General features: G+C 52.6%; 1 protein-coding gene across 1 annotated transcript; it reads right to left on the bottom strand.

The window, feature by feature from the left end:
* Window positions 1-8,074: 8,074 nt before the first annotated feature.
* On the bottom strand, window positions 8,075-11,642 carry PDX1 (pancreatic and duodenal homeobox 1). Its single transcript, XM_066570989.1, has 2 exons — window positions 11,243-11,642; window positions 8,075-8,463 (listed from the first exon to the last, which is right to left on the bottom strand). Exons 1-2 carry the CDS (start codon window positions 11,640-11,642, stop codon window positions 8,075-8,077), a joined length of 789 nt encoding a protein of 262 aa, XP_066427086.1.
* Window positions 11,643-12,303: the final 661 nt, after the last annotated feature.

Here is a 12,303-nt window from a genome sequence, read left to right as displayed (position 1 = left end):
CCTTATCACAAAAGTTCCATACCTTCTTGGTGTTTCTCATGGGCATCTCCTCAGAGCACTGCCTCTTTCTTCTTCACAAAGCAGCCAACAGACTGCAGTTCCCTTCTCAACCAGCCACCCCATTCTTTTATAGCGTCTTCTTCTCACTGGTTACAGCTGTAGCCTGTTAAAGTCAGGCCTGTTCCTAATCTTTGATAATTGGCCCAGCTGCAACTCCTTAGGGGTAAGATTACTTTCTAGACTATCTTTATTTTCTTGTATTCTATCCTCCTACAACCCTGCATCTCCCTGGATCTGCCTTCCCCACCTCCACGCAGACACGGCCTGCAGGTGTCAGCTTGTCTCTTCTTAGCTCCTGATGTCAGCCTGTAAAAGCCTCTCCTGAGCCTCCCTCCCCACACTCTCCCAATGTTCCTAGAGCTCCAGCCAGTGAGGAATGAAGCCCTGACCTATCTGGGGACCACACCTGGAGGAGAAGCAGGGGCACTAAGATTTTCCAACAAGCCAGCACTACTCCCAGCCCTCTGTAATCCAGCAGCTGGGACACCACAGTGAGGGTGGGATATTCCAGACCCTCCACGAGCAGTGCTGCTGTGGGCCTTACCTCACTCCTCAGAGCCAAGCTGAGAGGATGGGATAAAAGGAGACACAGGGGCAAATGGGACTTTGCTGGAGCAGGACATAAATCTGCCACCCTAAATGGATTTTTATCTCCCACATCTCTGCAGATTTTCTGACAATTTCCAGTGCCTGCATCTAAATGAATTTGGATTATTTTTCACAGGAACTGTGAGGCAGGTCTGTAAGATTTTTGGCCAAAACAGAGCTTGACTTAGAGCTCTGAGCAAGCAGGACTCTAAGTACCTGATTTGCCATAGGCAGGAACAGCTGGAACAAGTGAATAAACACTGCTGCAGAGCAACTGCATTAAATGGAAATCTCTGCCAGAATCACAACTTTCCTTTAGCGTATGGACCAGGAAGAATGTGAAGACAAGTGAGAAAACTCCATCACATTACAAGGGGGAATTAAGCTTCTACAAGGAAGGTGCAAGCTGCAATTAACAGCTAAGTAAAACACACAAAACACCTGGTTTCTGTATCATGACTTTTCCCCAGAAGCCAAATGGCGTTCCCAGCTAATGACCTCATTGGTGTCATAATCCTGTAGCTGTTGAGGTCTTGGCATTACATCAGTTACTTTTTTCTTCACCCTTCTCCATTAATGCTTCCCTCTGGCTTCTCTCCATAACAAACCAACTGCTTCAGCCCTAATTTGCCTCTCTTCTGACCTCTCCTGCTTTCAGTGCCTGCTCATCCTTCTGGCTGTCCATCCTGTGAAAGTGTTGCCTTCCATCACTCCGTGGAGTACCATTCCTCTACTTGCCTTGTAAGCCCATCTTGTCCCGCTTCTGTGATTCAGCTCTGGGAATCTGCTCTTGGGAATTTCTCTTAAAAGTCTCTAATAAGGCAGAAGTTGCCTGGAAAATTAATTCTCTTGTCACCAAAACTTTTCCTTTGGCTTCTTGGGAGGTTGTTTTAAAGAGAAGTACATTGTCCTCTCCTTGCTATTAGGGCAAGAAACCATAGGCTATAGCTGTAATATGTAAGATTGGTTGGCTGCTCGGAAAATGCACTCGTGGTGGGAGTAATGATGCATTGGAACAGACAAGATTGTGAAATCTGCAGTTATGTAGCCCTTAGTGAACAGAAAAGAACATGTCTGAAGTGATCTTACTGTGGGCAGAAGAACAGAGTAGAAAGCTCAGTGGCTCCAGTTTCAGCTCTATTTTTGCTCCTCCAGAGGTGGTCCTAAAGAATCACTTCTTTGTCATGAGAGGGTCATGCAGCTCTACATTTTATGGCCCTTTCCTCTGCCTTTACCTCCACCTAACCTCATGCACAGCTCAACATGCTCTCTTGCACAGCTGCCATCAGATGTACCTCTTTCTGTTTGAAGTGAAACTGTCTCACTAAAGTATGTGGGATAAATATAACAAACCAGCAATGATGTGGCAGCAGAGGGTGAAGTTGTGAGCAGGTGTTCAATCACAGCTCCAGGAACCAGCCTGGCTTTAACAACAAGTTCTATCACATCCATCCCAAGGTAAAGGATATGATGCCTTCAAAGTAAAAGGGATTTACCCCCTCCTTCCCCTCTTATGATAGTTTTCATTTTTTGGATAAAAATTCAGCTTACAGAATGGACTAAAAATAAAAATAATGCCAAAACAAGACTTGCTATTCTGCCACCTTATCTTGAGCAATGTCACCTCATGCAGTCTCACCCTTAGCCAAATACTGACTCACCACCAAGGGCTTAGCAGCAGGAAAGGAGAGAGGGCATACCAGATGAGAGAGCAGCTCTCCGGGCTGGAATCCTGGCAGGGAGTGAGAGGCACGTGTTTGGATCAGAGGGACTCGAGCCACTGTGCTGAAATGTTGTTAAAAGCCAGAATGTGAGGGGGCTGCTTTGCTACTGCTTGCTGCAGGGAGGTGCAGCCTCCTATCCTGGAGGGTTTGTGTTCAAAACATGCCTGGAGCTCTATGATGCCGCACCCAGCTGAGGCTCCCAACAGGCAACTGTTTGCTTTTCTCTGGAGAAGGGTTTGGGCCCAGGGAAGCGGTGTTCAAACACAAGTCTCTGCACAGTCCAGGACCTGGTATAGCTCCCCTGGCTCCACCTTGGTCCTGAGACAGCTTGGTCTGCCAGCAAGGGCTGTGGGTACCCTCTGTTCTCTGCAAGGGGAGGTCCACACCCTGTTTCTGATTCCTTCTTACAGCAGGGGAGTCACTAATCCCTGCCTGCCTCTGCTCGGTGCTCCGAGGTCTGCAGGGAATGCCCAAAGCAGGCACAGCTGAATATAAAATGGCACACACTGCCCATGCTCAAACAGAACACCACCAGAGTGCTACCAATCACTCTTGAAGACAACTCTTCCAGTATCCACCACCAAGTCCAGCCCTGGCAGGGGAGACACAAACCATTGCACCCTCTGCTTCCTGAGCCTGATGGATGTGTTTTACTTTTGAACCTTAATCACTCTGCCAGGGGTTCTTTGGGCAGATGATTTTCTCCTCCTGGGTCTAGGTCAAAGAACAGGAAGAAAATGAAGCTGCCACTGTCAGCAGCTTATAGTTTCCATTGTTCTGTGCTATGAGACAAAGCAACCCTGTCTTTGCCAAATGCATTGCTTTTGCAGGGGTCATTGCAATCTTCTTGCCTTGTTGGTCCAGCTCACCTGCATCTCCAGAGTAGCTTCCCATTCAATCTATTTTTGGGTTGTTTGTGAAGAATATGCCTGTCTGCAAAGGCACCTGCCTCTTGTGACCAGTAAATCCTGGTGGATGGAACCAGAGCTCCTGTCAATATGCCTAAAGGCACCTCATGCAGAAGGAGAACAAGTCCTCTCCTCCTTGCAGTGGTGCTGCAATGATTTCTGGAACAAGCCCTGATATGAGGCAGCAAGTGCGTCAGACCTTATAGTAGAGGAACCACGTGTTTGAGTTTCCTACTGCATGAATGAGGCTGGCCAGGCCTGATTCATCCCCGAGGCACGCTGGGGAGAGAGGCACTCAGCTCATTTCCTCTGCATTTTCTTTGTTCCTGCATATGCTGTGATCCCAAAAGCGCTGGGGAACAGAGGAGCTGCACACCAGGACAGGGAGGAGAGCAGGTGTAGAAAGGCAAAGATTAGGAGAAGCCTTGTCTCCAAGCACTTTCCCCTTTGCTCCACCATTCTTTGCACTTGCAGTTAAAGCACTGCTGGGAAACATTGGTGCTGGCAGAGTGCACAGAAAGACACTGGAAAGGGTGCTGGAAACCAGTAAGACAGGAGCAGTGATGATAAATGCTAAATGTTAAATGAATGTAAATAGCGGGTAGGTGAAAGTAGATAGCATTCATTACTAACACAGACACTGCAGGGTTTCTACATTTCATTGTCATTTCATTTCATTTCATTTCATTGTCCGCCCTAGATTTCTTCCTGATTGCTATAAAAAAATATCCTGGAAGACTGAGCCATTTTTATCCCCATCCACGGAAGAAGAAAGCAGAAAAGGTATTGCCTTTCTGAGTCACAGTTTTTTGGAAGCCGTGTGTGTGCATGTGTGTTTGCATGGTTTGTCTATGCTAATGTGTACAGGTCTCTCTAAGCTATAACCAGTAAAGGGAGCACAATTGCATTTCTTTCTACTCCCAAAACAAGCCTTGAAACTCAACACGTAACCCTCAGCCACCTCTGCCCTGTGTGGAGCACAGACCATGAGGTGCACTGCCAAGGAAGGCTACAGGGCCCTGCTTTGGTGGTGGTTGCAGGGCTGGCATCCCATTCCTGGTTGCACTTCCTGGCTGCACCAAAGCCTTTCTGAGCAATATTTCATCTCTCAACCTGCAGCATCTCTTTGGCTGTGTTCATGGCAGCAGCAGCAATCACAGAGTAGGAGGTAACAGCCTTCAGTGCCTGACTGGAAAATCTTTCACACCTTAGGTTAAATCACTGCTTTCAGTATTGATTTATGGGTGTAATTATCCATAAATGGAGAGATCTCCAGGTGAAAATATAGGTTTGTAATAGAGGAGACAAGTATAGTCTTGCAATCCTGCTTTTCACACGGCCACTGCTGCAGGACTGCGGGACATGGTCCTGCTGGGGGACGTAAGGCAGGGTTGGCAGCAGACTCTGGCCCGGTGTGACAGCAGCCCCGAGGCGCTGTTGGGGTTTTCCCAGCCATGTGCCATTCACCTCAGGTGCTCAGCCAGTGGATTTGCCGTTCACCTCAGGTGCTCAGCCGAGCCTGGGGGAAGGAGAGGTCCTGCCTTGTGCTCTTTCATGGGATGGCAGTCAGTGTCTCCGTAGTGCAGAAGCAGGACAAGAACGCTTTCCCTGCAGCACTGGGGGATGGATCTGAGCAAAGTAGGAGGAGCAAAGGTGTTGCTTGTGCAAAGCTCCATCCATACTCACAGCCAATCTTCCCTGGAGGTATAGATACAATTGATGTCTCCATAGTTTCCAATGGGGTGGATGCCATGGCAAGGTGCACCCAGGGACAGGAAAATTGCCCTGAATCTTGCTCAGCATTTCCTTAAAACAACACTGAACACATACAATTTTTCAGGACATACCTCTCCCACACTTGCCTAAAAGACTTCACAATTGTCCAAAAAGGAAAGAAAAAGATGTCTCACACTTCATTATTTCTTGTCTAATTTTAAAAGTAGTTTGAGAAAGTTTTATGGACATTCTATCCTAGGCTTAAAGGTGATTCCAAGTAAGTCATAAACTATTTCATAAAGGGAGGTGTCTCCCTGGTAGATGGATATATCTGGACAACTGGTTTTGGTGAGGTGACATGGCTCAAATGGCTCAAGAACTCCAGTGGTCCAGTAACTCTCCATGTCAGCCTTGCCTTTCCCCAGCACTGTGTAGGGCTGGCTGTTCTGCTGTTCTGTCAGGTGAAGTTACCATGAATCTTTAGATCTACAAGGTATCTTGATTTAGTTAATGTTAATTTTTCCATTGGTGCAGTTGTAAAAAGGGTGTGTATATATATATATATATATATATATATATATATATATATATATACACATAGACAAATGTAAGTGCTAAACAAATAAACTATGTCAGCTCTTAGAAAAAAAATACTTTATTCATTAAAACTAAACTATGTGCTTCTGCTTCTGCTAATAAAAACACCTTGGCACCGTGATCAAATAATTCCCATTAATTGTGCACGCTTTTTTTTTCAGAGTAGTGCACGAAGAAAATCAAAACTGAATGCACTATATTAAAGAAAGGACAGGCAACATTTCAGCTACCATGTATGCTGCTCAGCCAGGGCTCAGCCAGGCTCAACAAATCTTAGAATAAAATCGAGGTATTTTGTGTCAGAGACATCCTTTCTTCAGCTGGATCTGTTTTTACTGCGGCTCCTGATTTGTAATGTCTGTGGCAGCCATTGTAAAAGGTACATGGAAATTGTTCCACTTCATGTTACCAGTGAAAGGTTAATGCTAATGAATAGGGATTAAAAGATCTGAGGTTTAAAAATGGCTAAATGGCTTAATATCCCCCAAAAGTTTAAGAAATATTATTTTAATTAATATGGTGCTTTACTTCTTAAGCAGAACAGCTTTATTTGAATTTTGCTCATATCATGATTAGTAACAGTTCTCACTCATTGACTGCATTTTGATGAACAAGGATATACAGGCTCGGATGATAAATTTCTCAGGCAACTTGCAGGAAAAATTACCAGAAATAGTCCTGTTTGCACACAGACAGTAATGTCCCCAGAGGAAAGAAAAGCAACAGACAAATTACACCTTCAGTTCAAGTTTCTGCCTTAGTCTTAGAAGTTCCATGTGAAACGAGAAACCCCCAAAGAGCTGTGCCAAGCTATTTGCTCTCCCCCTCGCTTGCAGCCGAGGGACTGGGAACACCCTCTGGCCAGGCTGCGACAGGTTATCCTCATTTTCCTCCTCCCATGGCGCTCCCGGGCCCGCAGCGCCGGAGGGCCCGTGGCGGCCCCCGAGGGATGCTCGAGGGGTTGCTGCTGCCGGGTACGGGGCAGGAACCTTCCCGTCGAGGAAAGAAGGCAGATCTGCCTGACCGACAGCAAACCGGACAGTTCCTGCTTCCTTCCCACCGGTGTCTTCTGTTCCTAGGTCGGCTGTGAATTGTTCCCCGCTGAGTTGGAGTCCCCGCCGTTGTCGGGACGGGGAAGCTGTTCCTGGAAGCGGGAAAGGCAGGCTGGGCCCGGGGCGGCCGGCACGGACTCCGCCACCCGTGTGTCCTCAGGGAAGCCCCGGCCGGGCTCTGTCCCCGCTCCAGCCCGGAGGAGCCGAGCTCTCCCGCACATCGGGCCGGCCGAAAAGCAGCACCCAGGAAAAGTCCGCGGTGCTCTGCAGTGCCTCGGGAGGCAGCTGGCCCCGGCCTCTGCTGGGTGTAAAAACAAGTGTGCAGAGCAAAACCACGCAGAGAGCCACGCTGGGACAGGAGCTCATGCCGCAGAGAGGTTTCTCCTCTCCGAGGCAGAGTCCGAGCTTGCGAAAGAGTTGGAAGAGAGGCAGGAGCTTTTTCCCAAAGGACAATGCCCCTGGAACCAGCCCTACCCCCAGATATATCTGGCTGTCTGCTCGCCCGGAGAGCACCTGCGACTTTTTTTGCTGCATCCCTGGGCTCGCATTCAGCCCTGGAAGAGGCGAGCGCAGCCCTGGAGCCGAGGAGTTGCGCTGGTGGCAGCTCAGGGTCCCGCAGCCGCTGGAGGAGCCCGGAGGAGGATCTGGCTACCTGTGCTGGTCATCGGGGGAGACAAATCCTGCCCGCAGGACACGTGGGCTTTTTCTTTCCTAATTTTTAAATTTTTTTTTGTCTCTTTTTTTTCCTTCCCTCCCCCTCCCCCCCCTTTGTCTTTCCCAAAAGCAAAAGAAAACGACAGACACCAGGTTCCAGTTTCCAAAGAAGTAAGTAACAGTCCTGAGAGAGTCCTCGGTAGAGCCGATGCCCTGGGGGACTGGAAGGGACGGGGACGGCGGCGTGCTAGCCCATGGATGGTGCGGGATACTCGGGCCCGTGTCCGCGCCTGTGGACCGACGGACGCGGCGGGACGCGCGCTCCGACCGAGCGGCTGTGGGCGGCAAGGAAGGCAGCGTGCGCTCGCTTCTCCGCCGGTGTCCAGAGCTCTCCGTGCACCCGGGGTGGCACACACCATTGGTGGCCACCTGACACCCACCTTCCCCGGGGGAAGCTGTCCCGTAGGGCTCGCTGAGGCGCGGGTGGCCCGGGGCAGCGGGGCCCAGCTCCCCGCCATCCCGGCGGCTCCCTGAGGCCTCCTCCGGCGCTAGCGCCCGCAGCAAGCCTCTCCTTCTCACAGCTGGGCATCTTACATTTACCCTCCGGAGAACGCGAGTTTCGGAGCGGAGGCACCGCTTTTCCCCGGGGGAAGGCGCGAGTGGGTTGGCACGGCACGGCACGGCAGTGCACGGCGGAGGCAAGCTGGCCCCAACCTCTCGCTCTTTTCCATGTCCCATCCTTTTCCTCGTCCCGGGCCGTGGAGCTCCCCGCGGCTCACCGGGAGTCCTGCTGCCTTCTGGGGACTAGGCTGGGGGCGAGAAGGTCCCTGGAGGCTCCCGAGGGAAGGTTCCCGGCGGGGCACGGCTGGAGATCCTCCTTGGTCTGCAGCTCCCCGGAGGACACAACGCAGTCTTGCTCGGGGTCATTGCTGTTGCCCGCCCCTCGCTTTTTGTCTTCTTCTTTCTTCCACTTCATGCGTCGGTTCTGGAACCAGATCTTGATGTGCCTCTCGGTCAAGTTCAACATGACAGCCAGCTCCACCCGCCGCGGCCTGGAGATGTACTTGTTGAAGAGAAACTCCTTCTCCAGTTCCAGCAGCTGCGCCCGCGTGTACGCCGTCCTCGTCCGCTTGTTCTCCTCTGGTTCCACCATGTAGGATCCACCTGGAGAGAAGCGAGAGTCAGCCTGGGCCCACCCGCCCTCCCCCTCGGGCTGCGGGCACCACGTCCCACGACCCCTGCGCGGCGCGGAGGATTCGCGGGGGGAAGCAAGCGGGGTGATGGGGAGGCCTCGGGGAGCTGTCCTGCTGGGCAGAGCGAGGTGGTGCTGCTGTCGGCAGTCACCGCTGCTGTTATTTTATTTGACAATAATTTAATATTTTTTAGCAATGATTTGGATGAGGTTTTCAGGGAAGCGCCGTCTCTGGAGCCGAGGAAGAAACTCACGTGCCATCGTTTGAGTGACACTGAAAGCTCAGAAAGGCTCCCGGATCCAGGGCCGCAATTGTTCAGGTTCTCGTTAAAATTAATTTTAAAAATAATTTTAAAAAAAGATAAGAAAATAAAAAGGAAAAAAAAACTCCATCACACAAACCAAAGCAAAATGGAAGAAATTAACCCCTCAAAAAAACCAACGCACCAAAGAAACCCCTCTAAAACAAAGCAAAAATAACCATTATAATTAGTGGGGCTGCTGGGTCGGGCCGGGAGTTGGACCGCTGCCGCTCCATTTCATCAACCACCAAGGCTGATGAAACCTTGGGTTTCTTGCTCCCGTAAAAAGCGGCGGCAGCGGGATCGCCGTCCCCAGCGCGGCCGCCGCAGTCCCGCGTGGGCACCGGGGCACGGGCAGTACAGGCGGGCACATCGAGAGGGGCAGGAGGTGGGCACGGAAACTCAGGACCGATTTTGCCAGTGCCAGCGCCCCTCTGGGAACGATTTTTGGGTTGATATCATCTGCGGGGAATGGTGCTTTAAATAGCCAGAATGAAATAATAATTTCAAGAGAGATACGTGGACTCTCCCACAGCTCATCTTCCTATTCCCATGATTCTGTATTTATATATACACTGTTTGTAAATGTAAACCTATGTATAAAACTTATATATGTATTTAAAATATATATTTAAATACACATATAACGTTTGCATAGTGATGTGTATATACCTATGTGCGTGTATAAATAAATATTAAAATCATTGTATATATGTATAAAAATGTTGGTAAATCTAAACCTATGCACGCATGAGTTTGTATCTGAAAAAAACCCTTATTCTGTTACTTTAAACTTTACTGGAGCTGCCGGGAAGGCGGAACGCCCAGGTCTGTCGGAGGGCCGCGGTCGGTCGGGCCCCGGGACAAGGCCGATAAGCCCGGGGTGAGCGGCGGAGCCCGGGGCCGGGCACGGCGTGTGGCACCGGGCCGGGCTCGCCGCGGCCTCCCTGGGCAAAGGCCCGCAGCCTCCATGGACACCTAAATCCCAAGGGTTTGCATGAAAAATAAACCGCCGGGCCATATAGTTTGCCACATACACGGTACAAACAATGCCGGGGTTTGGCTGTGAGCGCTCTGTCGCACTCGGCACAGCGCTCACAGCCCCTTTCTGCTCCTGCGGCATGCTCCGGCAGGAACCCTGCACTCTCATCGCACCGACCGGGCCATGCACGGCCCCTGCCTGCTCCTCCCGGGAGGGCTAGGGACAGCAGGCAAGAATTTTAGGCTTCCATCGGGAAAGTTTCGCTTTCCTGCTGGTTTTGTCATTCTTCGGGTACAGGAGAAAGAGAAAAAAAAGAGGTGTAGTTCAAAAGTTTGGCTTATTATTATTATTATTATTATTATTATTATTATTATTATTATTATTATTATTATTATTATTATTATTATATTTATTCCCGAAATTCACTCAACTCACGGAAAACAACCTGATTTTCTCTCTCCCTCTCCCCACCTCCGCTCTGGCACCATCCGCGGGCTGGGACAGCACTCTCTTCTACCTTTGTGGGCGGATGCGCCTCAGGGAGACTAGGGACCGCCACCTGTCCTTCCCTCCCCCTCGGCCTGCCCCATGCAATTCCCAAACTATTTCGTGGAGATTTTAATGCTGTGGTCCTTTTTCCAACTGTCTATTTGAACAAAGCCATTAATATAATATTTGCCGTATAGGCGTGACGGAGGCGCAGGACACGATAACATTGTGCCGGCAGAGACAGAAATATTGTTGGGCAGCGGAACTTTCTGCCTAGATAGAGTTTCTTCCCCTCACTGGCAACTCTGTTTCGTTTGTGCATTGTTTTCCGTGCCCTGTTTTTTTTCCCTCGGAGAGGTGCATTTGTGCCTAAAACCCGCCGGGGAGCGGGAGGAGCGGGATAGAGAGGCCAGGAGGGGAGATGGGCTCTGCGCCGGGGCAGAGCCGAGAGGCAGCTCAGAGGGTCTCGGTGGCTGTCCTGAGGGCTCGGGGGCTGCTCCGCGGCCGCACGGTGGGCGCAGGGACGCGGGGGCTGTCCCCTCCCGCCTGCCCTGCCCGCCGCTTCCCCGCCCGCTCCACCTCGCAGGTGCCGCCGCGACCCGGCCCCCGCTCGGAGCTCACCGCGCCCGGGGGACGCTCTGCTCTGCTGCCCGAGGAAGCAGCTCCCGGGAGGCGTCACGACGTCCCGGCTTGGCCACAATTAGTTAATTGGTGAAAAATAATTCGTTAATAATTGCTGAGGCGCAGGGAGCGGTGAGCCCGCCGGCGGGGGCTGGAGCGCCGGCTCTCTCCCCGGCGTTCAACCCAACACTAGCAGCCCTAGAGCAGTGGGTCTGCAGAGGCTAGCAGGGGGAAAACGACCCTCCAGGGATGCTCCACACGACATCCGAGCGGTGGGAGCAGGACCGGTGCAAGGGAGAGCTATTGAACGCCGAGTGGGACAGAAGCGGGCGGGCAGAGGGATGCGACGGGGCTTACCGGTCCACTGTCCCTTCCAGGCGTGCGATTTGGTGGACTTCATCCAGGCGAAAGGCACCCGCACTCGGGGCTCCTCTACAGCCCCCGTGTCCGCCCCGTCTGCGAAAGGCAGCGCGTCCTGGTGGGGAGGAGGAAGATGAGGGTGGTGGTGGTGGTGATGGTGATGAAGGTGGGAGACCCCGGCATCCTCAGTGATGGGGGGCACCTCGTAAGGTGAAATGTCTGGAGGGCTGCCTTGCTCGAGAGCCCCTAAGGCGCTGGAATAAGGAGTCTGTTGCTGCCTGCCCATGTACAGGCAGGCGGGGGGGCTGGGGTTGTAGTCCTGCGCTTGGGCTCTCTGAAAAGCACACGACTCCTTGTAGAGCTGCGCCGAGGCGTAATACTGCTCCTCGGTGTTCATGACGAGCGGGGCCAAGGGGGCTTCCCAGCTTAGGGACACATAAGGCTGCTCCCGCTGGCGGAGCCCGGGATGCCTCTTTGACAGCTGGCGGCCCCGCCGGGCCCCACCGCCCTGCCCGGCTCCCGCCGCCTCCCCATAGGCGCCTCTCCCCCACGTGAGCCCTCCCGCAACCCTCCGGGGCGGGGCGCGGGCCGCAGGAGGCCACCCGGAGCGGCCCTGGCCCCGCAGCTCCCTTCCTTCCCCTCCGCCGGGCCGACCCCAGACCCCCGGCCTTGTGCTGGGTGGGTGCTGCTCCCTGCTGTGGGTGAGGATCCCGCGGCGCTGGGCTTGCGGGGCCCGACAGGGGCTCAGGGCATTGCGCCGATGCGCGGGGCGCTCCGGGACGGATGGCGCTTAAACTCATCTTTTCCCTCTCCCCTCTCTTGCCCAGAAGCTGCTGCTCCCTCAGTGAGCCCCGGGGAGGAAAACCCTCGGACGGCCTGTGTAGACTCGGCTCCTGGAGGGGTTTAGCGACAGGGCACTCTTGGCTGTGAGGGCATCTCCCCTAGGGATGTGGGTGTCCAGGGACGGGCAGGGCGCTCCCCCGGGGGTACCCGTGTTCCGGAGCCCTGGGCGAAGGCCAGCACCGGCCGGTGGAGGACCACAATGCTATCACCAGAGC

This window comes from Molothrus aeneus, chromosome 2 (assembly GCF_037042795.1).
Source record: "Molothrus aeneus isolate 106 chromosome 2, BPBGC_Maene_1.0, whole genome shotgun sequence".
Classification (NCBI taxonomy): Eukaryota; Metazoa; Chordata; class Aves; order Passeriformes; family Icteridae; genus Molothrus; species Molothrus aeneus.
This window is presented reverse-complemented; position numbering and strand designations above follow the sequence as displayed.